The sequence below is a fragment of the Rhea americana genome, unplaced genomic scaffold (assembly GCF_003343005.1).
Source record: "Rhea americana isolate MKP2758 unplaced genomic scaffold, rheAme1 scaffold_16, whole genome shotgun sequence".
In the NCBI taxonomy this organism is placed as follows: domain Eukaryota; kingdom Metazoa; phylum Chordata; class Aves; order Rheiformes; family Rheidae; genus Rhea; species Rhea americana.
The window spans coordinates 5,848,875-5,873,837 of NW_028185705.1; the positions used below are offsets into that span (position 1 = coordinate 5,848,875).

Sequence of the window (24,963 nt, forward strand, 5' to 3'; positions counted from 1 at the left end):
GAAATATCTGAATCTCAGATGAGAGCTGCTCTCTGTATATAATATGTATACATAAATACATGACGTAAAGAAATAGCTCATTTAAAAGCTATTATTCCCCCGCCCCCCCCGTGGAAATATCGGTTCTGTTGGAAGTCTTCAACAGAAACATAATACTTATTTTGCYCTTTTAATAAGAACTTGCTTTTCAAAGGCTAAATTTTTTAGCTTGAGCTTTTCTTTATTCCACTGTATGAAAACATAAATACTAGATTTTAATTTCTTTAATTTATTCTCACTGGAGTGATTTTAACTTTTTCTTGGTTACAAAAATTGTAGCTAACAGGCTAAGAAGAGGTAGAATGACAACTRAAAAAAATTAGAAAAGTGTATTTTAAACCTAGCACTGTTCTTTGGACTGCTCAGAGGTTTTCAGAARTTAATGGTCAAGTTTAAAGTATATGTATAGTAATGAGAATGTGCAAGTTTAGTAGGAAGTATTTTAAAACTATTTTGGGTAGGAAAAAAGTCTTTAAGATTAACAGGAAATATGCCACCAGTGGAAATAATAAGGCTCTAGATTTTCTAGTTCTGGCCTGTCATCCTGTGAAGACAAACCCTAAGAGGTCGCATTGGGAGCTCAAGTTTCAGCAAAGCCCATTTACTATTTCCAGTCCTTTCCTGGTAGGCTGGAGTGACAGAATCTCTGTAATAAGGCTTTTACTCCTTGCAATAAAAAAAAAAAAAAAAAAAAAAGATAAAACACAGATATAGCTTAAACTGGTTAAGCATATTGCCTTTCAGCCAAACTGCGTGGAAAAGTCAGAGAGATGTATGGTGTTTTCCAGTACGGTTTTCTGACTAGTATGTGTGCAGAGGAAGTAATAGTATTCAAGAAGAGGAATAAGCTGGGAATAGAAGGAGGTTAGAGTCGATAATAAGCAGAAATTCTTAAAAAGTAGCTGCTGCCTTAGTTTCTCTTTTAGGTGCTTTTTTTCTTCCCCTCTACAAATTGAAGTTATTTTTCCTGAAGGTAATTTACATCCTCCTTCCTCAGTCTGCCTTTCTGAAAAGACAGGAGTGCAGTGGTGGGTGCAGCAGGGCTCTTCAGTGCTGCCGAGAGCAATTAAATCCCTGAGGAGAGCAGAGCTGGAGAATGGGAAAGTAAATAGGAGGGCTGGGAAGCGTGGGACGCTGGAGTTGYGTTCTGTGCCCCGCCGATAAGCCTCAAGGGGAAGGGCTGGATTGTGTCTGTCCACRGAAGACTAGGCCTGGGAAATAACGTTCTTTTACAATTTTGTAAACTCCTTTCTAGGCTGTCTTAGGGCTGTGTGTGTTTGTGCAGTAGTCAGGGACCCGTAGGTATCTGTAGGCTGCATCGAAATTCACTGTGCCCAGGAAGCTATTTCAAGGCCACCTCAGCTTCTTGAGACTGCTTGCTCTAAATGTATTTGAGAGGGTTGAGAACTTCGTCCGACAAGGATTTTTCCAAATTCTTGTACTTAATTGATTCTTTTTATTGCTGTCTCCCCTATGGCTTTGTTTCTGTCACRCTGGTGACTTTTCAGTCTTTCAGCCACATATTTATTATAACTGAAATGTCTTTGAATTGGGAATTAGTTCTTGGGATCATCTATTTACTCACATTTCTAACATCTTGTGGTCATTTTCTTATTTTTTGTTCTGTAAATCTAAAATGCATTTGCTTGTGACATTTTTTTCTCATTTTTTTCAAGATGATCTTAAAAGAGTAGTCATCTTTATAGATTCAAGGCTTTTGCTTTATTTCATCTCTTTTGTCACTGCTATATTTTGCCTGCTCTTCTAGACATCTGGTGTGTATGCTTCAAGTGCTTTAAAGCAAGTTTTTCATATTCTTTGCTCTTCAGAGCTTTTAATACAAACTTTGTTCATTTCTTCAATATATTATATTCCATCTACTGTGATAGACTGTACTAATTCATTTTGTTGAGTAGTTTATTTACAACTAGGAGTTTCTATTTTGTTGAAAGCCACGACTGAAAGTTTTAAGTTGGCATTCAGTTAAGGTAGCTTCTCTTAGAATCATATAATACAGAAGAGAGAAAAAATGTATATACTTACCAGTTTTACATTTGTAGGCTTCTCTTTTCTGTACCAGCAGTTTTTGGCCAGATCTCTGCTTTGTCACCCTTAGGACTGTTTTGCCAGTTCTTTCAAATGAATTATTCTCTTTTTTTATTTTTAATTTGTGCTCCTCAAACCTGTCTCGTTCATAATTTGTACAGGAAATTTTCTCATGGTTTCTTAACACTGCTTTTCTAATATTTAAATAAGAACAGACCTCTGTGCCTGTATGCGTGTATGTACCTACACTGTATGTATATGTAATATAATTTTAACATCTCAGTAATGATTTGRAATATCTATGCAGAGCATTTGGAGTTTTATCTGTTTTACAACTGGAAAACGCGTACCAAAAGCTTTTGTAACACACAGGAGTATGGCTGGGAATAGAGCTTATTCCAGCTTCCTGTTTGAGCTGTTAGGCTTGCATTTGGTCATTAACTGAGCCAGACTGGAGCTGCCACCGGCGTACGGGGCACCGGGTGGGCGTCCCTGGAGAAGGGACCTCTTCTCCTAAGAACAAGCGGAGTTTCYGCTCCTCAGCGTGCCGTCGTCTCCGCTCCGCGTCTCTCGCATCTTGGGAGCTGACGCTGGTGGCCGTCCTCAGCTGGTGCCTCTTCGCAGCCCATGTTGTATGAGAGTCTTCAAAAGATTTTTATCACTTAAATGTTGTTAGTTTGAAGTAACATTGCAGATGTCAGTCTGCAAGACTTTGTGCTGCATTGCAGATCCCGTAACTACTTAATCCCTACCCAAACAAAAATTTGGAAACAAGTCACGTTGAAAGAGATTTTTTTTGTCAAGTAACAGCAACAGAAGTCTGGCCCAGAACGAGATTACTTGAATGTTTTCCATTTAGTTTATTTGGTTTGGATTAGCTTACTAACAAGTACATGCAAAATTGAGATTTATTCTAAATGATCAGTAAARGTTAGGTTTTGAAGACTAATTCTTAAATTTTCGTTGCTATGTTCACTGTTTATTATCTGAATTAGTGAACTGTAGATATTTCTATACAAACCATTTGGTATTAAGTAAATGTGYACAAGAAAAGTACTTAGTAAGATGTTTAACTCAGTTTTTTATTTAATATAGCATCTTTAACATTTTTTTTTTTACTTTTATTCAGAAGCAATTTGACATACGTCTCAAAAGGTCGTGTGGTTTCCCATAAATACAAAAGGTTGCCTAACACAAAAATTAAGAATCCTAATCTGTAATATTTATGAATATTTACAGATAAGCGAAGAATGCTACCAAACTTAGTGTAGACCTATTCTTTGTTTCAGATCGGCTTTTTATTGACTRCCAACTAAGGAGAATTAACCTTTCTTTTGGAAAATAGAAACATGGAATTTGAGAACAATTGATTAATTAAATCAAGGTTTCTTACTTTCTGACTTAAATTAGAATTGATGATTTTGTTCATTTTGTTCTAAGTCAGTCAACTTTGACTGAAGGTCTGAACTTACCTTTCTGTACCTCAAAGTCAGATGTGTGAATTCTCTGTTGATTAAGAGAAATGGAAAGAGGAAAGTCTTTGCAGATGTTCTTGTACTGTAGCTCCAGGCCCCAGCAGGCAGGTGTATTTCTTGGATACAGCTTTTAACTGGAGCAGAATTGAYTCCAAGCCAGCTAGTCTCATCAAGGTGTGCATTATTTTTTTCCTTTCTCCTCCTCTTCCTCTTCCATGGTGGTTGGCTTTAATCACTTTAGGGATGTTCTTTCATTTGCTGTTCCTTGCAGCTGGAAGGTGGGCCTTTGAAAATGGATTTTAATCTTACGGCTGTGATAACCTAGTTTAATAATGTGCTATTTTGCCTATACAGATTCAGACATGTGAAGTGACAATATGTGCTCACAGGTGGTGCTTCTCCGCAGTATGCATGTGCATGTGGATTAAATAAAATGMGTGAATTAAATGTTATGAAATACACATATATAAAAATATCAATTGTATATCAGTAATGATGTATTCAAAAATCCTCATAATAATGTTATAATTATGAGAGAGTCTTTTGAGAAATGATGAAAAAGAGAATGTTTATGAATGTCATAGGTAGAACTAGTATTTTCTCCGGTAGAAGCTGGTTTGTAGCTTGACAGAAACTGTGGGCCTGTTGAGTCAGCGTTTGGTTAAGTTCTCTGTCTCTATTTTCCATCTGAGGTTGGATTTGACCTTCAGGGTCCCTCCAGGCTCCTGGTGTTAATCCCTTTGTGGAAATGACCATGAAGTAATAGTTGTTAAGAGTCTAACAGGGGTCTTAAAATAATAAAATAAATTAAAATTCAGAAATTATGAGTATTGCTTTAAATTGTGACCCTGAATTTGAAGGCATTATGTAAACTGAATAATGTATTGTGTCTGAATAACTTTGAGAAATAGAAAACATACTGAGGAGCCTGTACAATAGAAATATTGCCTAAAATTAGAGATAGTATTGTCAGCATGCTCTTTGGGGTTTTATTTTTTAGCATACTTCATGAGGTTGCATTAAAAAGAATTTAAAATGTGTCATTCTGAGCTTGTAACTATTTATGTTCTGTGGGAGTTGCTTCATGCAGAAAACCTGGTGATGTGCAAAGATGGGGTTTGCATTTCTGTAATGCATCAATTTTTGAGTTCTGTTTCAAAGCAAGTAGCAACAGATGGTGGTTTGCTTTTGATATAATGCAATATTTAATATTGTGATAAAGGGTTTGTATTATTGAAAACCATTAACATGGAGGCTTTTTGTTTTCAGTATAAAGCTATATTAGGATACTATTTTTTCATGGTGTTAGTAATCAAAGTGTTAATATAATAAATCCTCTTTGTCTAATGTGTCTACGTGTATGGTACTAGCTTGCATATTGTACCTCATGAGAAATCAATGATTTATTTTGGGCTTCCTGCCATTAGAACAACAGTTCATCTCTACATACAAGAATAACATTTTTTTGCTGGTGTAAATTGTAACTATACCATTGCCAGGAATCAGTGATACCTTTCAGAATAACTTTTCAGTTTCTCTATTTCTATGAATGACTATAATAATCTCTTTGAATTGTTAGTATGAGAACTGCCCAGCCTAAAGAGATTACTAAAATATTATCTAACTTATATCTGTAGGTTTGTGCAAGYATGAGCTCTTTGTCAAAGAATTCTTATTATTATCAATAGCACTTTCAGAAGTCTGTGTTTGACATCTTCAGAAAAGTCAGTTTCTACTTGTGATCAAAAATTTCAAGATATTTATTTAAAATGCATAGAAATGTCTTTGCAGAGCTGGACCTAAAATATCTCTCTTGCAGGTTTTATTCTTTTAAAACCAGCATATGCATTATGGAAGTATGCATTGTAATAACAACAGGATGTCAGCTTAGCAGCTCCRTAGTTCTTGCTTCTGTTGGTAACAGTTTATCCTGTGCACAGAATGTGCCCTTTCTTTAAAATCATTTCGTAATGGACTCCTGACTTCTACAGTGTCTATATGCGATATATTTACCTGCAAGACTAGTAAATGTTACCTTTTTTTAGTGTAAGATTTTCGTATCTTTGTATCCATGAAAAAAAACRTAGGCACTTGTGACATCCAAACTTGTATGTTGACGGCAGGAGATAAATTCTCCTCTAGCTGTAGTTGGACTTGCATGGCTGAAGTGATTGTGCTGGGTTTTTCAACAAATATACCTAGAACTGCAACCAGCTAAGCACAGATAACAGTCCACCACAAATAGTACACATATTAGTATGTAGTCACAGAATCAGTAAGATTGGAAGGGACCTCTGGAGGTTGTCTAGTCCAACCTCCCAAAGATTTCCTGGTGCTGGTTCTACTGAGGCTTGAACCCAGGACCTTCAGCGTGTAACGCAGATGTGATAACCACTATACTATCACTCTTTCTTAAAAATTGACACCAGTTCCATTTTAGTTGTTTTTCTTCTCAGTTACACAGCAATAAATGTATAATATCAATCTAAATGATTTTAAGAATTATGTAAAATCTACTGTTAAGAAGGAATATTTAGTGTGAAACAATGAATTTGTATTTAAAGTAAGACTACTAATAGACAACATAAAAACGTAAGTAGACTTTAGATTTCAAACCAAGTATATTTGCAAATCTGTGYTGATATTTAATACAACACGTCTTACCTAGCCAAGATCATCTAGTGAGCATTGTGTAGCTTACGCTTTATAGATTTCAGAATACTTTGGGTACAAAAATGTTGAGAAAAGGCACTTGGGTAAATCAATGGATATTTTACCTCTTCTCTGAAATAGTGTTCTGTAACTGCTAGTTTGAGATAACGATAAGGATGAAGAGCTCAGCTGATTGTTTTATGAGCTGTTCTTAATGAGCATTGTGTTACTTTCCCTTCTCATTTTTGTAGGCTGTTCAATTAACCCCAAGACGATGGCTGAACCTGCAGGAGTACCAAAGTAAAAAACTAATGGCAGACCATGGGGTTACAGTTCAGAGATTCTTTGTGGCTGATTCTGCAAATGATGCCCTGGAGGCTGCTCAGAGACTAAGTAAGTTAACTGACGATGGGAGAAATCTGCTTCACTAGATAGCAGCCTGGAAAATAAATTGCTGTCTAATAAGTTGTACACAGTCTTCAAATTGATGCTTATTGTAAAGGTCTGATGTACTTTTGAGATCTCAAATATCTACTTCATTTCATATGTGAAGAACAGTTGATGATAGCAATATTTTTCAGAGCTTTATTTGTAAAATCTTTTGTGGGCAGTATGTAACATGAAGTCTTTTAATTAACATTACTTATGTCATTTTCAATAATTCAGAAATGAGAATAACATCATAAATGGTTGCTTTGAAGATTTTGTTGTTCTATACTTGATATAATTTAAGGAACTGTGAAATAAATGAACTTGCCTAAAAAGTTATTTTCAAACAACTTACTGAAAAATAAAAGGGGGGGGAGGATGGGGAGAGGAAGATGGTTTTGGTGTCTTCATCCTTGGAGATACTAAAAAAMCAGCTGAATGCAGTCCTGGCTGCCTGTGGTAGCTGACCCTGCACTGAGCAGGGGGRATGGACTAGGTGATCTCCAAAGATCCCTTCTAACCTCAATTGTTCTATGATTCTGTAAAAAAATAAAATACATGCGAGAAAATTATATGCACAGTATATTTGTCCACATGGGAACAGAGAAAAGGTGARTTATTTACCATCACAAAAAGATTTGATAATGGCTGGGAGAGAAGAGCATGCTTCTGAAACTCCATTTAGGTTCTCYGACAGCGTGTTCCTTTTAGTCTAGTATCCTTAAGATTAGAATTTGTGACAGAAATGAATTTATGTAATACCTATTTTCCAAAAAGGAAATATGGTCAAATAAGTTTATCACTCAATTCTGACCGTGGAGGGGAAAAAGTTATCTTTTTTTAAACTTATTAATAATAGTGTATTGCTTATTTTCCTCTTTTCATTTAGCCTTTGTTAAAATTAATATACCATATATCAAGAAGTCAGAGGACAGACACCATTGTTATCTAACTGTGTAATAACAGGAAGGGAGTTTTTTGTTTATGTCTCACATAATGCACAAACGATGTAGTTAAATGTGTTTGAATTTTATGCACTGGAAAATAAATTAACACAACTTACTCATATCAAATATCTGATCAGACCTTGAGTAGCTGAATAGGATTAGCATAATGACTTGTTATATCTCTGTAACTTCACTAAGTTATGCTTTTCAGTAATCAAAACATTTTTATGTGAACCAGCATATTTAAAAATATATTTCAAACAAAAAAAATGTTACTGTTATTGTCGTTTTTCAGTGTAAACTGAAAAATGCTGGCACAAAGCAAAGCTCATAAAATTAAAAGTCTGAATAAATGGCTGGTTTTGGAGGGTTTCTTCATACGTGGACATCTGACAAATTCAAGAAATACTAACTGAAGCTGTGACAAGTTTTTCACAAATCTTACAGTTCTTAAACCCCCCTGATCATGATTGAACCCATAAAGGGATTGATCTATCCAGTAACCATAAGTATTTTAGATCCCTATAACTATTTGGAGAAATAAATTACTCCATAAATGTTGGTAGATTATTTGTTGTTCTATGATGCTAGATTTATTTTAAACAACCTCTGCAAAGCAAGCTTACGTGTTTTACAAATCACAGAAATATTGGTGTGTAACAAAACTATGTTGAAATTTAAAAAAATTCAGAAGTAATATATGTATATATATTATATATATGTATAAAAAAAATCTTTGCTAATCAAATTTTTCCATGCAAGTCTTTCCCCCACTCCCTAAGCTGGACTGACCTATTAGCACTTCAAACCGAAAAAAAAAAAAAAAAAATCAGTCGGTGGTACCTTTCTTCACTGTATATTGCTGTATTCAAGCATGGTGCATTACTGGGCTTTAAGGAATTGTGCTTTACAGTATGAAGGCTGTCTCGTGTTGAAATGATTGATGCACTCCATTGATACACTAAATAATTAACAACATCCTTGTAATCATTCTGATGTGCTGTCATTGTATTCCTAGCACGCACTTYGAGAACTCAGCATCAAGAACACATGGTAATGTGATCGTTGTTCCAGGATTTTTTCCAGATTTATCTTTTCTATGATCCTTCAGACTGATGGTATTGATGTCACTCAGGTTTGTCTACAGAACACAGTATGTCTTCTGAASAGGAGAGGGCCAAACTGTGAAGTAAAAAGCTATGAGCAAAACAAAAAGGAGRCACAATATATTCCAAAATAAAATAACTGAAAAAGGTGGCTCTGGGATGTTCTTGATAAGCAAGTGTTCCTCAGTAAGAGGTGGTAAAGGCCAGGCCAGTGACCCCTTCCCAGCTGTGTTCAAAAATTGGGTATTTTAGGTGTTTTATGCCACATTGCAGCTGTTCTTAAGTTTCACTTCTGCAAACRAACAAACCAAAAAAACATTGGCAAGTATGCTAAGATGAAAATAGGAGACAGTTACCACAACTTGAAATTGAGATAGGTTCAGCATTTCTGTTGTGACAGGAGGTTCTTTCTGTAAATGTATCATCATGAATACAGGAGAAGCATTATTTATTTAGGCAATTTTACAGGATTGTCTTTAGCATGGATCTGTGTATATGATAAAGTGGGACAGATAAAGGGATATTGAAATATGCCTGGATATTGAAATCTTTGCAAAGCGTTCACACAGATCGTGCAATTTTGTACAGTTTCACCAAGTACTACATGCTTAAGAGTCCTGTGTCATGCTGCAGTGTTTGTAGTCACCAGTATTGCTAATGCTGGATTTCCTGTTCATATAATGAAAAGAGGTGACATTAGACCATTCTTCCTGCTGGGTCTTCAGTTGACAGGAAGGTGTTAATGCATGTCATTTTGAAAAGGTTCACTTTTGTCCAGTATTTGTTATACTTCGCTTATTTCCTCTATTACTCTGTATATTTTTATTAGTAGGTGAGCTGAATACACTGGATATTAATTTTTGCAGAAAGATTTTTCAAAATCTGTAAACAGTACAAAAGGCAGTCTAGAAGGAACTGTAAACCAAGTTAAAGGATTGGGTTTTTTTTTCCTTAAGATGAGAGTGGCAGATGCTAAGAAAATTAAAATGACATCACAAGTATTGACTTCAAAAGAGATTGTGCACAGTAAGGAATACAGAATTAAGCCCCAAGGAATTCAGTTTTTTACATGCTAAGCAATTTGCAGATATAGCTCTTGTAGAGAAGGCAATATTTATGGAATACCAAGAAATTGAGTTACAGATGCTTTCTTGTTTCGTGTTAAAATTCCTAAGTTTTCAAAAGCAAAAGAAAAGGATATTGTGCTATTTCACCACAACACTGTGGTATTGCTTGATCTGTCTTCTAAGGAAACACACCATGTTAAAAAGCTCTTGCAGTTGTGGTTCCACTATTTAACAATAGTAAAGAGAAATATTTGGGAGCTAAGCATTTGTCTGAAATGAGAGACAATCTGGTTGTTCCTATATTAACATACAGGTCTTCCGATCTGATTCTCACTTAATGCAGTAGTACGTCTGGTGCTGACATATTCAGAGAAGACACTATTTTTATTTCTTTTTCACATRCTATAGTACCGATATAGCAAAAAATCACTGTGTATGCATATATATACCTCCACTATTAAATGTGCACATTTTCATTGGTCATACCGGGTACATGCACCGTGCATCACTTCAGAGTCCATCATTTTCTGTAGCCTTCCCTACCTGATGCCGTTAAGTCTGCTTTATTCATGTATTATTCTTTGTTTTGTCAGATGGAGAAGTTAAGGGAACCAGCATTTTAAACCCTACTGAGCAGGTGAACAAAGCTAAGAGGAATTATAGTTATGCTGGAGGGTATTACAGTGTCCTGTCAATTGGCTCTTTGAATGAGTAGAGTACTAGCAGTGGTTGAAAATGCTGAACATCCTAAATGGATGCCAGGAGCTTCGCATGTGCTTCTTTTTCTACTTTTTAACAAAAGCAATAGAGTGCTGCCCATTGCCACGGAGAGTGTTTCATTACATTTAGGAATCAGTCAGGTACAGTGTTCACACTCTATCACAAAGAAATGCAATTGAATTGCTTACAAGGCCTTTATTCAATCTTCTTTAAAAAATGTRTAAGAAGATACAGTCTCTGCATATTCTATTTCTATTGCCTTATGCATGACGGAACTCATAAAATTCTGTTCTAGACTACAGGCATGCTTTACATATCGCTTTGAAGAAGTTAACATGTATTTTATAGAGGACAGAAGAGGTTTACTGTAGCCTCTTTCTATGAGGACTTTTACTTGTCACCTGTTACTYATCTGTTTTTAGATTCATTCTCAAGTGATCACTGGTCTCCTTCCTACCTCTCAGAATGCTATGGGTTTTTGCCCTGACTGTGTTTACTGTTGGATGGAAGACAGCATTTGGAGATGTTGTTTTAGATCTCTTATCTCAAAATTAATCTCTCTGATAGAAATTAGAAAAATCATTTGAAAGCCGTGCGTGTTTAGAAGATATCAAGAATTGGTCTTTAGCTTGGTCATGCCCCTTTTTTGTATAGATTATGACGAAATTGATAGAAAAGTGTTGTCTGCATTTAATCTAAACTTTCATGTTAGGAAAAATGAAAAAGAGCCTTGAATTTGACATTTCTGAGGGATCAGAAAAGTGAAAGCAGGTTCTCTTTTGTTATGTGAGGAAGTGCTTTCCTATGAGTATCCTATGAAGACCAGCCTTTTGTTGTTATCTCTAAGTAACTTATTCTATTTACTGTTGAATCTTTGACCTTATTAGTTGTCTAGCTGATCTTTCTCCCTGTCATCATGTGTTTTGCTTACATGATTTAATTTCCTTTCTTTTTTCTTCTCTGTCAGGGTAGGTAGAAGGCAAATTGCCTCCTTCTGTATATCTGTAATTTCCATCTTACCTTCCTCTGTAGAGTTCACTGCATACTAATAATTTTTAAGCCTACCCTGTTGCATAGCTAGTTATTTTTAAACACTGCTTGGATTATGCTTCTCTGCGTATGTTGAAAAATTACGTATCTCTAAAATAACGTTCCATGGAGCTGTGTGCAACAAACTCACTGCCCTCCCCAGCTCTTTAATTCTCTGATAGCCTTTAATAAAATTCTTCACACTTAAAATATGTCTTGCTAAAACTATCCTTTTAGGCAAAATAGCTCTTTTAAGTTATTGACTAARTGATTCTATTCTCAAATAAGTAAATATTTAGAAAGCAACCTTTTACATTTATTAGAAAGTAGTGGTAGGTGAGTATTGTTTGAATTGTGTTCAAAATTACTGATCATGAATATTTATATGTATTGCATTTAGCAGATTTCCTGTTAATACAAGTATAACAATGAAGTTTCATCCATTTTATACCCATATGGCTATGCAACCAGTAACTCARTTTGCCATTTAATCTGGGGCCCCCATTCACTGCAGTTACGGAGTGGCCCTTTAACCAAGTCCCTGTGGAGACTTCAGTCCTCCTTGAAGAGGAATCAAATCTTTAAACCATCAGAAACTGAAGTTTTCGGAAAGCAGGTGGATTTAATGCTTAATCAGCTTGCTCATTAGCCAGCCCTCAGCAGTAACAGTTTATGTCAGTGTCCTATCACTGATTAAACTATCGAATGAAACCTGTTCCTCCTTCCAGAGGACTTCAGGTAGTCTGCAGTCCTGAGGCAGCTTGATAGCTGCTCTTCCTACTGGTATGCTTTGSTGTCTGATGCTTGTGGAAGCTGATGTTGGCATTAATAAGCAAATGCTTCAGGAAAGGGAGAATTTGAATGGGTAAATGTGACAGTACGTGTCTGTCTTTGCTCAGTGACCACCTTGTCTCCTTTCCTGTTGCTCTTTATGAAATGCATCATGCTGTGCCCAGGCTCCAGTGCCGCTGAGTGATCCTGGCTCTGTGTGTTAGGGGCTCTGCGCCCTGGAGTTCAGTGAAATATATTGATGTTACGCAGTCCACAGGCTTTAAAAAATAATAATTTAAAAAACAGCCTTCCTTTGAAGACTAAATCCCATTTTGGATATAGAACATTTCAGTTGTAGTGATTCAGTGCTTCTGCCCGCACTTCTCRTGTAGATCATTTATGCTCAAAATGCTGTGAAATTCTAAAAAAAACYCCACAGTATCTAGAACTTTCTATTCGGTCTTAGGCTATCTCCGTGTCTGATGACACGAAAACTTTTGTTATCGCTCATTAACCTGTAGTGACRTGTGTGTTCACACAGAACTGGTGCCTTTCTCTCATTTTAAATCCTCATGTTAGTGCCGTGGAGTAATTGCTCCTGTCTTTCTGTGAGATACAGTTGGTTTTGATTTTCTTCTGAATGTTGCTACTGTTTCTGGACCAGATGGAGATTTGTATTTCTCTTCTGTTTAATGTGTTACTGTCCACAAATGTCCCTAAATATCTGCCAGCTTGTCTCTCAGTATTCCCTATACATTTTCAAGTCACGTGCATTCCTGTATTCCCCTTTAACATCTCCTCCAGTAGGCCTGTGTTTGCGCCAGGAGTTTGGACTTTGCCTTGTCTGTGCTGTGAAATCCAAGACTGGAGGGAATCTGCATTTTCACATGACTCCTCACCAGTAGCAAATATCTGTTATTACTCTCTTGCTCTCAGTCTTCATAGGCACCTCTTAAATGCAGTTTAAGTATTTTGTCATCCCTTTCAAAGCTCCACAAAACTTGCCGCTGTCTGTAGTTTTAATCTCATTGCATTTTGTCCCTTTTCCAATTTCCTGTTCTTTGTCAGAGTCCTTTCCTCACTGTATCCATTTTCTGTCTCTTGTCTCTTCCTAATGACATCTTCCACTTTGTGCCTTGTGGCTGAGAAAAGCTTCTTCCTTTTCTGGTACTAAAGTCTGTTATTTCTTATTCTGCTTGCAACTAATTACTGCAGGAATTTTATACTGCTAAAACCCACTATATATATGCATGTGCACGCACTCTTGCACTTTTTTCTCCCTCAAGTGCTTTGTGTAGGCTATCAGTTACTTGATCGAGAAACATTAATTTCCGATTGCTGTGTTTGCATCAGAAAATGAATAATGATTGTTAACCATTCTAATAACCTTTTCTCTGCCGTGTCCCCTTTGCAACAATTTATTTTGTAGAATTTTTTTCCAGTCAGAATTTTTTGTGCTTACAGTGTTAAAAATCTCACTCTTGTCTGCAAATGGTGAAAAAAACAGAGTTATAAAAGTAATACCCTGTATATTATTGTTATTTACTTAAAAGTAATTTTTTGAGGGAGATTTAATAATCAATATGTCAGTGATTCAGTTTATTTATGCTGTCTGCTGAATGAAAAAAATCAGTMATGGAGACTCAGAGGAGTTAGGAAAGGTGTTTAAAGGTTGTATTCACTGAAACCTACTTTACTAAGGATTTTGTTTGAAAGTCATGGGGAATTTACTGTCATATAGCTATCACAGTCATAGTGCAGAGCTGGAGTGCAGTGATTATTCTATAGTATTCTTGTGGATAGTCTTCATTTGCTCTAAGATTGCTTTTAGATGCTTTAGCTTAATCTGTTTTGGAAGCCAAACCACACAAAGGCACATTTTATGTAGAGTTCGAGTTTCCATTTGAGGATTTAATACACACTGGCTCGCTTGCACTGTTGTGTAGTAGGACCTTGCTTCTTGGACATGAGTCCTAAAATACTTATTTCTCCTCTTCCTTTGTTTTTTTTTTTTTTTTTTTTTTTTTTTTTTTTTTTTTTTTTTTTTTTTTTTTTTTTTTTTTTGCTTATTCCCCCTTCCTCCTTCTCTCTGCCTTCCTGTGTTTTATAATAAAACTTTATTTCACAGAAGCAGATATTGCTGAGAAGTGGCAAAATTTTAAGCAAAGCAGTATTTAATCAATGTAGTATCTTTGAACGCRCATGGCGTCTCTCATATAGCTTTATTATGTGCCTGATTCCTCCTCTTCAAGTAAGTAATGTTTTTCCACATAAGCCCTTGGCATATGTGAAGAATGGGTGGCTGATCTAACTGTGTGTGCATATGTGGTAATGGCCACATGTGTCATGCCCCATGTGCCAGAGAACCTGAAAAAAAAATATGCAGCTTGCATAACTATGATTTTGAGGTTTTAGCTTTTCAGAAAGAAATACAAGATTTTTTTCAAGACTTATTGCTAGATATTGCTCTGTTTCAAATCAAAGGTTTTAGTTTTCAAGTTATGTTACGATTTTTTACTTTTTTAATATTTTATATATGAAAATTCTTCAAAGGGACCTATGTCTCTTGAGAACTTACAGAAATAGTTTTATAAACATAGTTAAGAAAAACAAATCTGTTTTGTTTTTCTCATATGTTCCTTTTGTTAGAAAATTACATGCTGAGTGTGAGTCAGTAAATGTAAGCTACAGACTGCTAACAATAGTTGGGTATTTTATAACCATTCTTTGTCACCAAATGTCTTCATATTTAACAGATTTATAGTAATATGAGTAATGGCTGGGGGGCTAACAAATCAAAATCTCATTTCAGATGTTTGACACTAATGTTGTRCGGACTTATTGTTCTCTGTGTTGGATTTCTGATCAAATTACCAAAATAGCTACTTAGAAGTAACAACACAAAGGAAAAAATACTCTAGAAATGAGGTACTGAATTTTATACCTAATGTGTCATACAGAGAGAGGTCATTTACAAGTTTTAGTTGTGTTAAATATATTAGTGAAAAATTTGTTTATAAAACAAGGATGTGGCAAAAGCCATTGCTCTTGGTATAGGAATTTTAAAAGGTATTAAAAATGCAGCAYGTCACAAGAAGGGTATAAGGTGACTGTTTGCATTTATTCCAGACTTGTCATGCCGTATTTTACTTTTTTCAAGATAGTTTTGCAGCTGCAGAACAATAACCAGATGCGTAATTGAGAAGCAGCTGCATGAAATTTTCATTTTTTTATGCATGAAATAAGAACCAGTAGGCACGCTTTATGTATAAGATAGGGAAAACTAAATAACGTTGTTTTCTCTACAGTCCTAGCAGCTGTGTAAGGAAGAGAAATATACCTTCTACAATGTCTAAATGCTCATCTGCTTTAAAATATTTGGAGGCTGCTCACTGAAATAAAAAAACAATCATTTTCCCTTTGTTACTCTGGCTTGCTTTGGAAAGTATGTGATAAAGCATTTGTTTTGTTTTTAATTTGTAAAGTCCTGTAGTATAAAATCCATCTGTGATATCAAGTAATAATTTTTCAAATCAACTGTTTTTGTAGGTGCTCCTTTTATCAGAATACCCCTTTGGGGAACATCCATTCCTGACGAAAGATAAATGAGCTGGGCTGGTTTTGTTTTTAAAGTTCTGCCACCGCCGACTGCACTGGTTTCAAGGTAGAACTGAATCAAAATTTTTCAACAGCTGTGAACTACAGCACTGCAGAAAGAAATGCCAGCTATTTTTGGCAATCATGTAATTGTCACTTTTATTTTAACAACTGTATAGACAAGATATATGACTTTAGGACAACAACCATTATTTTATAACTTTTGCTCTCTGAGGTGTCCTTTTTCTCCTTCTCTTTATTTCCTGTGAAGTTTTTATTATTATTATTATTATTTATTTTAATATGGAATTCCAAGTTCAGACAAATATTTTTTAGTAGCACGATCATAGTTGAAGGCTATTTTGATCMTATTGCTCAGTATCAGTAAAGTTGGTCTTCCTTTAATACAAACAAAACTATCCCCTTTAGACTCCTAGGCAGAGTCACCAGTTGCTGTAGTTCTTGCTTATGGCCTGATTTTCTGAAGTAACTTTCCATGCAAAAATGGACTTGCCTTTGGGTAAAATAGGCAGTTAGGGAGATTTTGGGCAATCCCAGCCCATTCACAATTGCTTAAAATGGAATGGACTTCAGAGAGGAATGAACCTTACATCAAGTGCTGCAACTCATTTTTCGTAACAAATACTGCAAGTACTAACTTGTATTAGAATGAGTTAAAGCTGTAATGGAAAAGATCTGATTCTTAGCTGGTAGTCTGTAGTTTCTCCATTTTGGGCCTCATTATTGCAGTTATATTGATGTTAGTCTTTGAGATGACTCTGATCAGAAGAATCAGTCCGTTACATGGTATAAGCTCTCAGTAGGAGATAGATATGAATTTTGCAATAGTGTTCTTTGGTCAAAAACTTGAAATAAGATGACGAAGCTCCAAAGTAGATGGTCTGCGTTATTAAATGTTGCACCTTCTAGTTGGTCAGTCTGTCAATATATAATCCCCTGCATGCCAATGTTAAAAATGTCATTGACACTTACATTTGCAAAATGTATTGTGTGTGTTTATATTCTAATTCTTTTTTTTTTTTTTTTGAATAGAAGTACTAGTGGTAGAATCATGTTGAGCTGAATTAATAGGTGACCCAAGAACAGTGTAATGACTCTCTAGTGGCAAAGGTAGTTTGTGTTCTCTCCACTTTTGTAGTATCTGTTAGGTTCTTGCTAGCAGATCCCTTCTAGATGATCTATAGTTTCTTGGAAGAAAAATAATGTATTTTTCTCTCCATACTGTGGACCTTTTAATGCTTAGAAGTGATACTACTGGAGGTGCAGTTTTGTCTGTGAAGGAGGCAGTACAACATCAGCTCTGATTATCCTCGCATCACYGGTAGGTGTATGGGGGGAGCTGTTTTGTAGTCAGGTGATTGGTGCTATAGAGAACAGAAGGAACGGGGCTAGACTTAGAGAGAGTTAAACTGGGAAATTTTACAAACAGCCATTTGCATAGTGGTATGTTCCTTCAAATTAATAGTTAAACTTATGCTGAAGAAACAGCCCTTATTCATTTTTTTTTCCTGAATTCTGAATTTTTGGCTCATCTTTACTATTTCTTTTGTTGACTGTTTAAGGTGACAGCTCTGGTGATGGTCCAACTTTTGACTGTATTATAGTTTCTGTGATCCCTACAGTGGGATACAAAGTATGGCATAAAGATAGTGTTGTAGATACAATTCAGAGGAGCAAGTTGCTTTTTTTTTTTTTTAAATCTGTCAATATTAATCTGTTAATATTGTTATACTTCTTGTCTTCACAGAATWGCTAGTGTTTCAGGGTGGGCTGTGACTGATGTATAAGGCTATTTACCTGTTCATTAGCTTTAAAAGCCCATGGTTTTGAACCAAGGCAGAAGTCATCTCCCTCACTTYTAATCTTTCAACTTTAGAAAGCTTGGAGACCTCACAGGATACAGCCTCAGCATCACCATTCCCTTCCCCTCTGCTCCCCTAAACTCCTCCAGTCTGTGAAGTAATCTTAACTGGTATTTTGCAAAGGTTAGTATGACTTGTAAGAGYTTGTTTTATCTTTAAAGATAGGAGCAATTTACAAGCTGATAATCTGAAAAAATCAGCAATTGAGAAGTGTGATCATAAGAGGCTGTGATTTTTTTTTTTTTTCCAGATAATCTCTACCTCAGATAGTAGAATAGTTTTTAAAGCTGAGGATGTTCTGACATTTTGTTAATCTGCTACTTCATATTTGAGAAAGTGCTGTGAATTTATAATATGTTTATCTATATTAYTTCAAATATTTGCAGTTTTAAGAAAAGTAAAACATTTCAACACACTTATGAATGTGAAATGTGTCTTTATAACCCTGCTGGATTCAACTGGGAGATACTATCTAACTGCCTATATCACAATATATCTTAAATGAGGCTTTAACCCTCAAGATAGTCATTGTGAAAAGCATTTAGTGAAAACGTTCAGATTAGTTCCAGAAGTTATATATGCTTTTATATAAGTGTTTTTTGTGATGTTATTAAAGACTTGAAGTTTACCGTATTACGTATATTTGGTCTGCTGTACCCTGTCCTACAGTTAAAGTCAGCTGTTGGTTCTTGCGTTAATGTAGAAGGTGACATTTGTCCTGCCCTTTTCCTTGGGAGGGGGGAGAATATTTTAATTTTTGACTTAAAAAAAATCCCCAAATCCTTACTTTGAGATATTGCCCTGGTGCTGCTGGTGTTTCGTGTGCCTCTGTGCCTGTTCTGCCCTGCCGGCSAGACCTGCAGGCCTGATGCTTGTGCTGCCTTGAGAGCCGTCCTGCTGCGCAGTGGAGCGCTGGGCTGGAGCCAGCTCCCGCGGAGAGGTTGCACCCCTCAGGGCATAGTATTGCTTGCTGCAGGAACATGCCAAGTTCAAAGTAATTTGGTTTGATTTCAGAAAGGTGTTGGATGTTTCAGCTGCTGAGATTTTTAGTAGGAAAAAACTCCAAGCTTTTGTGTGGTGGAAATAGCGTGTCAGTTTTGACTAATTCCTCTAGTTACTCATAACATAGGAATGAGCTGTGTACACTATTTTGTTTTACACTGTTTTAAARTATGTTTTGATTTTAGGGAGAGAAGATACCTTTAATCACTTAGTCTGATTCCAAATCCATTGAAGTGACTGGGAAGCTTCACCTGGTGGCCTTCACTGGGCTTCCTTCCACTCCCTGCCAAATCTTACTCCTTCATACTCTGTTTTTTTTTTTTATTAATATCTTTCTTAATCTCATTATGTACCAGGTATGTGAGTATTGTGCTGTGCTGGAGATTAATATCATAATAATCCTGATACTGTGTCTGCATGTCTAACATCCCCTGTTGTTCAGATTTTTATTTTAATTCATTAAAGATGCAGTGTGGTTGTTTTTTTTTTTTTTTTTTCCTCCCTCCTTCTTTTGGTTAGTGGCCTTCACAACTTACCCTTGGTATAGTGCAGCTTTTGTTCGTGTATGTTGGGATAATAGGGGAACAAGAGAGACTTGAGCCTGACTTCTACAAATTTAATTATCCTAGGAAAAAATGTTCTTTCTTATAAAAATCTTTTTACCTRTTATTACAGATTTATGTCTCATGCCTTAAAGTAAGCTGTCCTTTAAATATGTTAATTAAAGGTTGTTATAATTAACTTGCATAATTTTATCATGAGTGACATTCTTATTTGAAGTCCATAATAAAGATATCTATATATCTACTGCAAATTAAATATTTTATTCATTTCATTCATCCATAAGAAGCTAAGTTAGATGATTAAAGATGCTTTCTTGCTGACTGAAAGGATATTTTACAATTCTGAGATAAAAACATCTTCAGGTATTTTCATACTTTGTGTTGTCTGTTTCCAAATGAGACTCCTGCTTCATTTGAGTTCTGAGTTTGTACAGTTTTGTATCTGTTTTAACAAATTGAATTTTAGGGATTCTGATTTATGATTTTTTTTTAGACTGAGTTTCTGGCATTTAGTATCCTGTGAATAGTGGTATGTGTGCGCTTTCCTGCAAAGCATCCTTTAGAAAATTCTAGGCTAATGAAGAAAGAAAAGTAAAATAATCAACTTCAAATACTGGAAAGAGATTTTTAAGGGCTAGATTCAAAGGTAATTTAACAGGAGTTATATATCACCAAGTTGACAATATGATGAGATATCTGACAGTTTTACAGAAAGGGCTGTAATTACTGCAGTTATCAGCAGGTAGGATAATGTTTTAGCTATGTAGATCCCTCTTCTTTTGCATCTCTTYGGGTAAATTATATTGCAGGAGGCACTCTGGGAGCCAAGTGTGGCCATTATTTACACGTATGTAATTTATACTCCCTCAAATACAAATTCTAAACTTGATTCAAGAAGGTTAAGGTGGAAGAGCATGAGCAAAACATCATGCAAAAACTTTACTTTTTAAAGAAAAGTGGGTCTACTCTATACCTGACACTTCAATAAAATCTGAAACTGTTTTCTGCACTGTAGAGAAAAGTAATAATACCCCTAGCCTTCTTTCCAGCAGTTACCTCTTCAAATTTATAAACCAGGCAGACACAATTAAGTGACTGTACACACGAGTTGAGAAGTGCGTTTTTCCAGTGTGGTAAAGCAACTTGCTGACCTTAAGTTWATAAAATATTAACTGGGTTATTAGTTAATTTTATTAATTTCATTGATCCATAAGAAGCTAAGTTGGATGATTGAAGATGCTTTCTTGAGATGTTAGAGAATGCCTCTGTTTTTGAGGATTCATAGCAGCTGCCGTTGGGGTGATGCTTAGGTCGTGTGTTTGTCACTTAAACAGCAGACTAGCTGAAGTTAGAAACTGTTAACTGGATTGTGGTCAGAAAGCTGCTGTACAGATACGATCAGCTGTAATTGACAGGTTTGAGACAGATTTGATTCAGAATCCTGCTCATCTGAAGCAGAGAAGTAGCTGAACTGCCGTGTGCGTGGAGAGTATAAACAGTTGAGATCTATTTGATCACTTGGTACATCAGGTCCTCTGTAGGTTCAGTGCAGGTTCAAAACACTTAAATCAACTGCACGTTCTCTTTCTTTATTCATAAAGATGCTGCTTGTTCCAATTTTAATTTTTTATCTAGAAAATTTTTCTTAATGTGTAATTAATTGAGAATGCTGTGAATTCCAAGATTTGACATGAATTGCTCACTCGTTGTGATGTGTAGACTGCAGTTTCATTAAAAACATAAAATATACTTTCTGAGCATAGTACCTACCTGCACCTCATCTTGAAGTTAAACGTTAATTAAACTGAACTTTGCTGATTTCAGCATCATATTGAGATGCATCTTTATCTGTAAATGCTGACTGCCAAGCCAAAAGCTAACATCTCTGTATTTCTTTTGCATTCATTATTGTAGGTTGAATCAATGCTATGAAACCCCAAAAATATGAAGACTAACTGAAAATGCGAAGTCTAACAGTAACAAATGTAATTGTATCTTTGCCATTCAGGTAATGATTGGAGCTTGAGCTATAAATGCTAAGCAGTTAGACTGATGAACAGGACATCTGTGTTCCCTCATAGGATTGGAAAAGCTCTACACAGGACAGGATATTGTATGAGGAGAGTGTATAGGCTTATAAATAACCTGTTTAGCACTACTAATATTTGAGACTTGTACATTTGCCTAGTTTATGTAAGTATATATAGCACTCATCTATTTTAACTGATTAAAAAGTGCTTTTTAGATACCAGAATGTGACTGCATTATGCATTCTCCTATTTGCAATATATAGGAAAGTAATCATGTATCTTAAAGAGAGTCATGGTTTATACTTTTTAGATTTAAAAAAATTGGACTGTTTGGTCACAATTATGGAGAATTTGATATGCTCTTCACCGAAATGTTCTGAATAAAAACCTGTGTGACAAATGAARTGCTGAGTTGATTCAAATGAAATGCTGAGTTGATTCAAATGAAATGGTTGGGAAAGGCTGTCGGGAGCCTTTCCAAGTCCATGGAAAGGGTGAAAGTAGACAGTGTCTCTGGTGTTGTCAAGGGAGATGGATAGTTGCACACTGGAAACCCTGCAATGGGCAGGAGGCTCACTTTGGGCTTCTGGTAGGCAGTGTAAGAAATGTAAAGCTCTTGTCTTCAGCAGCACGGAGGATTGGTCTGTTAACCCAGTGACTTAGTGTCCTGTGTGTCCTCGGCTTTACTGGGAGGTTCAAGAGCAGCTCAGCAATTTGGAGACTAAACTTTCTTCAAGGATTTAATATGAATATATGCAGATAACTAATGCTAGTAAGACCTGGAGATGTTAAGGAACCTGTTTTGTTTCTCTCCTAAACCATCCCTTTACTCTGAAATGCAAGTTGTAACCACAATAGAAGAAATTATTTATTAAATTACTCAGTGTAAACATCATATTGCTCCTGGCAAAGGACTCCCCGTACTGATGGCTCACTCTAACACCCCCACATCAGAATGAAACTAYCAGCCTTTGAACAGTTGAAAGGGTCCTAAGAGAAGTGGTGAGCATAACACCAAGAAAAGAGATAGAAGTAGTATGTGTACAATATTTTAACTATATTATTGTTATTACTAAAACTTTTTCTTTGTATAAGTATTCTTTCTCTTTCTGTAAAAATTAAACTATATATCCTTATATATTAAATGTTAAAGTAATGATAATTTTGAATTATACTGCTAAGATTTCAGTTAGACTAGCAATACATTCTTTGCCTTATATATTTATATGCTGCATTTTCTCTTTGCCCATGAACTGCATTTTGAGTGTAGCATTACTAGTAACCAAGGTTTGTGCAGACACCTAGAAGATAAGACTGCTGCTTCCCTGAAGCTTGTTTTCTGTGACTCTGGAAGGTTTGTGAGGGTTGTGGTGTGTGCACTTTTCTGCAGGAGGCCCATATTTGAGATTTTCATCCCCTTTTTTTGCACCTTTTTTTTGTTTATTTGTTTTGAAACAGCAGTCAGTACATTGAGAGCGTTCCCCACTAGAAAATATTTTTTTCACAAGAAGAAGAAGACAGTTTCTTTTGTATGTAAATAAAGAAATAGGTTTATGTGGAGGAATGAAGGATCTTAAATAATACATTGTCCTTTTTCTACTTCAGTTCTACTGGGAAAATCAATTTTTGGTTTTTCAACTGCAAAGAAAGATCAAAAGGAAAAACTGACAATCTAAACAAAGGGCAAGGTGATACGGGCTGCTTGCACTCCTGTTCCCCGGTGAGCTTCATGCAGGCACTCTTCCAAGCAGAATACGTTTGCAGAAGAATCAAGGCTTTTTTTTTTTTTTTTTTGGCTCTGAATCAATGATGTCAGGAGTAAAAGTGACCTGAATGTAAAGTTGAAAAATACTACTTTAGATTAATCTTGTGAACTTCTTGGGTGCTAATATAGGCAGCAGTTCTTAGATGTATCAGACTATCAGCAGAATACTTATGTTTTAAAAAATTGCCATTGATTTTACTTTTCTAGAACTGGMCAGAGTTATCAGTTTCTTGAGCGTGTTACGTAATACAGGAAGAAAAATGTGCAATACTATATAGAGTTAAGAGTACTGCTCAAATGCTGAATCTTCATATGAAAAATAATTTCAGTCACTGCTAAGGGAAACTTTATGGAGATTGGCTTTTTTGCTTTGTAATGAATCATATTTTTGCTTTTAATAAATTATTATTTTTATAGGCACGTATTTATAAGAAGTGTAAATGTCTTAAAAAAAAAAAAAAACAAACAAACCCCCAAACCAACAACCCACAAAACAAAACAACCTACCCCAAAATGGAAAAACAGCTTTTAAGACCTTTTATCAATTGTATTCATTGTCTTCTGCATAAATGTGTTTAAAAACATGTGTTTAAAGGTGGGGGGGGAGAGGGGTGGATTTGCTGAACTGTTTTTACTCAGCATAGGAGAGTTTGGAAGATGGATCTTTATCTACCGTAAAATACTTAAATATCATCCCTGGGCTGTATTTTGTATATAAATGGGTTTGTTGGTATGATTGGGCCCTCTGACTTCAGGACCCTAAAATGTGTAAGCCGTATGTTCAGCTTTGTGTGTGAGAGTCCCTTTTTTCTTTTTTGGGTAGGGATACACTGATATACTTGAATCAATTGGAAGACTCTCGCTGACCTTATGATTTATATTGATTTTTATAATAATCCAACATGTTTGTGTATATAAGTACAAACTCCAAGCTAAAAAAAAAATACGGAAGTATTTGACTTGAACATTAAATTTCATTTTTTTGAGAGGATTATTATGCAGACATCACTTTTGTAAACATACAGTGTGTTATCTTGAAGGATATAAGCATCAAAAATAAACAGGCTGTTTCTTACTTCAGGTACATCTGTGTGAGAAATATCATTTCAGTATGTTTGGGTCTTTCTACATGCAGGCAGAATGTGCGTACGTTTGGGACTCCATATTTTTGTGCGTCTTAGCCTGGTGAAGATGCAAACAACTATCTACAGAGTGCTCATTTCAAATACAGATGGTCTAAATCTTCAAAAACAGTTAGCAATTTTAGCTGGAAGCTCTGGGATATTTTAAAGTCTGACGTTTTTCAGGGAAGGGTACTCTGCACTGTAACTTTTGAAAAATCAACCTATTACAAAATGTTTCCAAACATGTTGGTGACTTAAAAAGTTTAGGCCTGTGAGTTTCTGCCAACTCTACGCRCTCCATCTGTGATGTCGAGGAAGTGACACTGCAATGCTTTATCACTTTGCTTCTTGGGCAGGAGAGCAGAAGTTTGCCTTAGCTCTCTGCTGAAAGTAACCCACTCTTAATTTCCTGCTTTATTTGTTCCCTTGTTTCTTCTTTCATTAGGCTAGAACAGTTGAGAGCTCCATGAAATGTTTATTGCATGGAGCATACATCACTAATATGGATGGCGAAGGTCAGAGCCTCAGATGTCTTGTTCTTTCTATCAACACCTTTTTTACACTGCTGGCTAAGGCTTTTCTCTAGAGCTTCGCTATACAGAGCTATGAAACATCTTACTCCTAGGGGAAATTACTTTATTTCACAAGATGGTTCAGGTTCATCACTAACATTCTTCTTTTGCCTGCCACCTTCCTTGTCCCTCTGCTATTTTCCCAG

The 24,963-nt window shown here is 35.7% G+C and overlaps 1 protein-coding gene across 1 annotated transcript in view; it reads left to right on the top strand.

The window, feature by feature from the left end:
- Positions 1 to 24,963, top strand: part of SUCLG2 (succinate-CoA ligase GDP-forming subunit beta) — a 220,509-nt gene that overhangs the window by 108,475 nt on the left and 87,071 nt on the right. Inside the window, exon 5 of the mRNA XM_085300009.1 lies at positions 6,464 to 6,605. Coding sequence (XP_085156135.1) covers positions 6,464 to 6,605 — 142 coding nt within the window. The remainder of the gene's footprint in view (positions 1 to 6,463; positions 6,606 to 24,963) is intronic.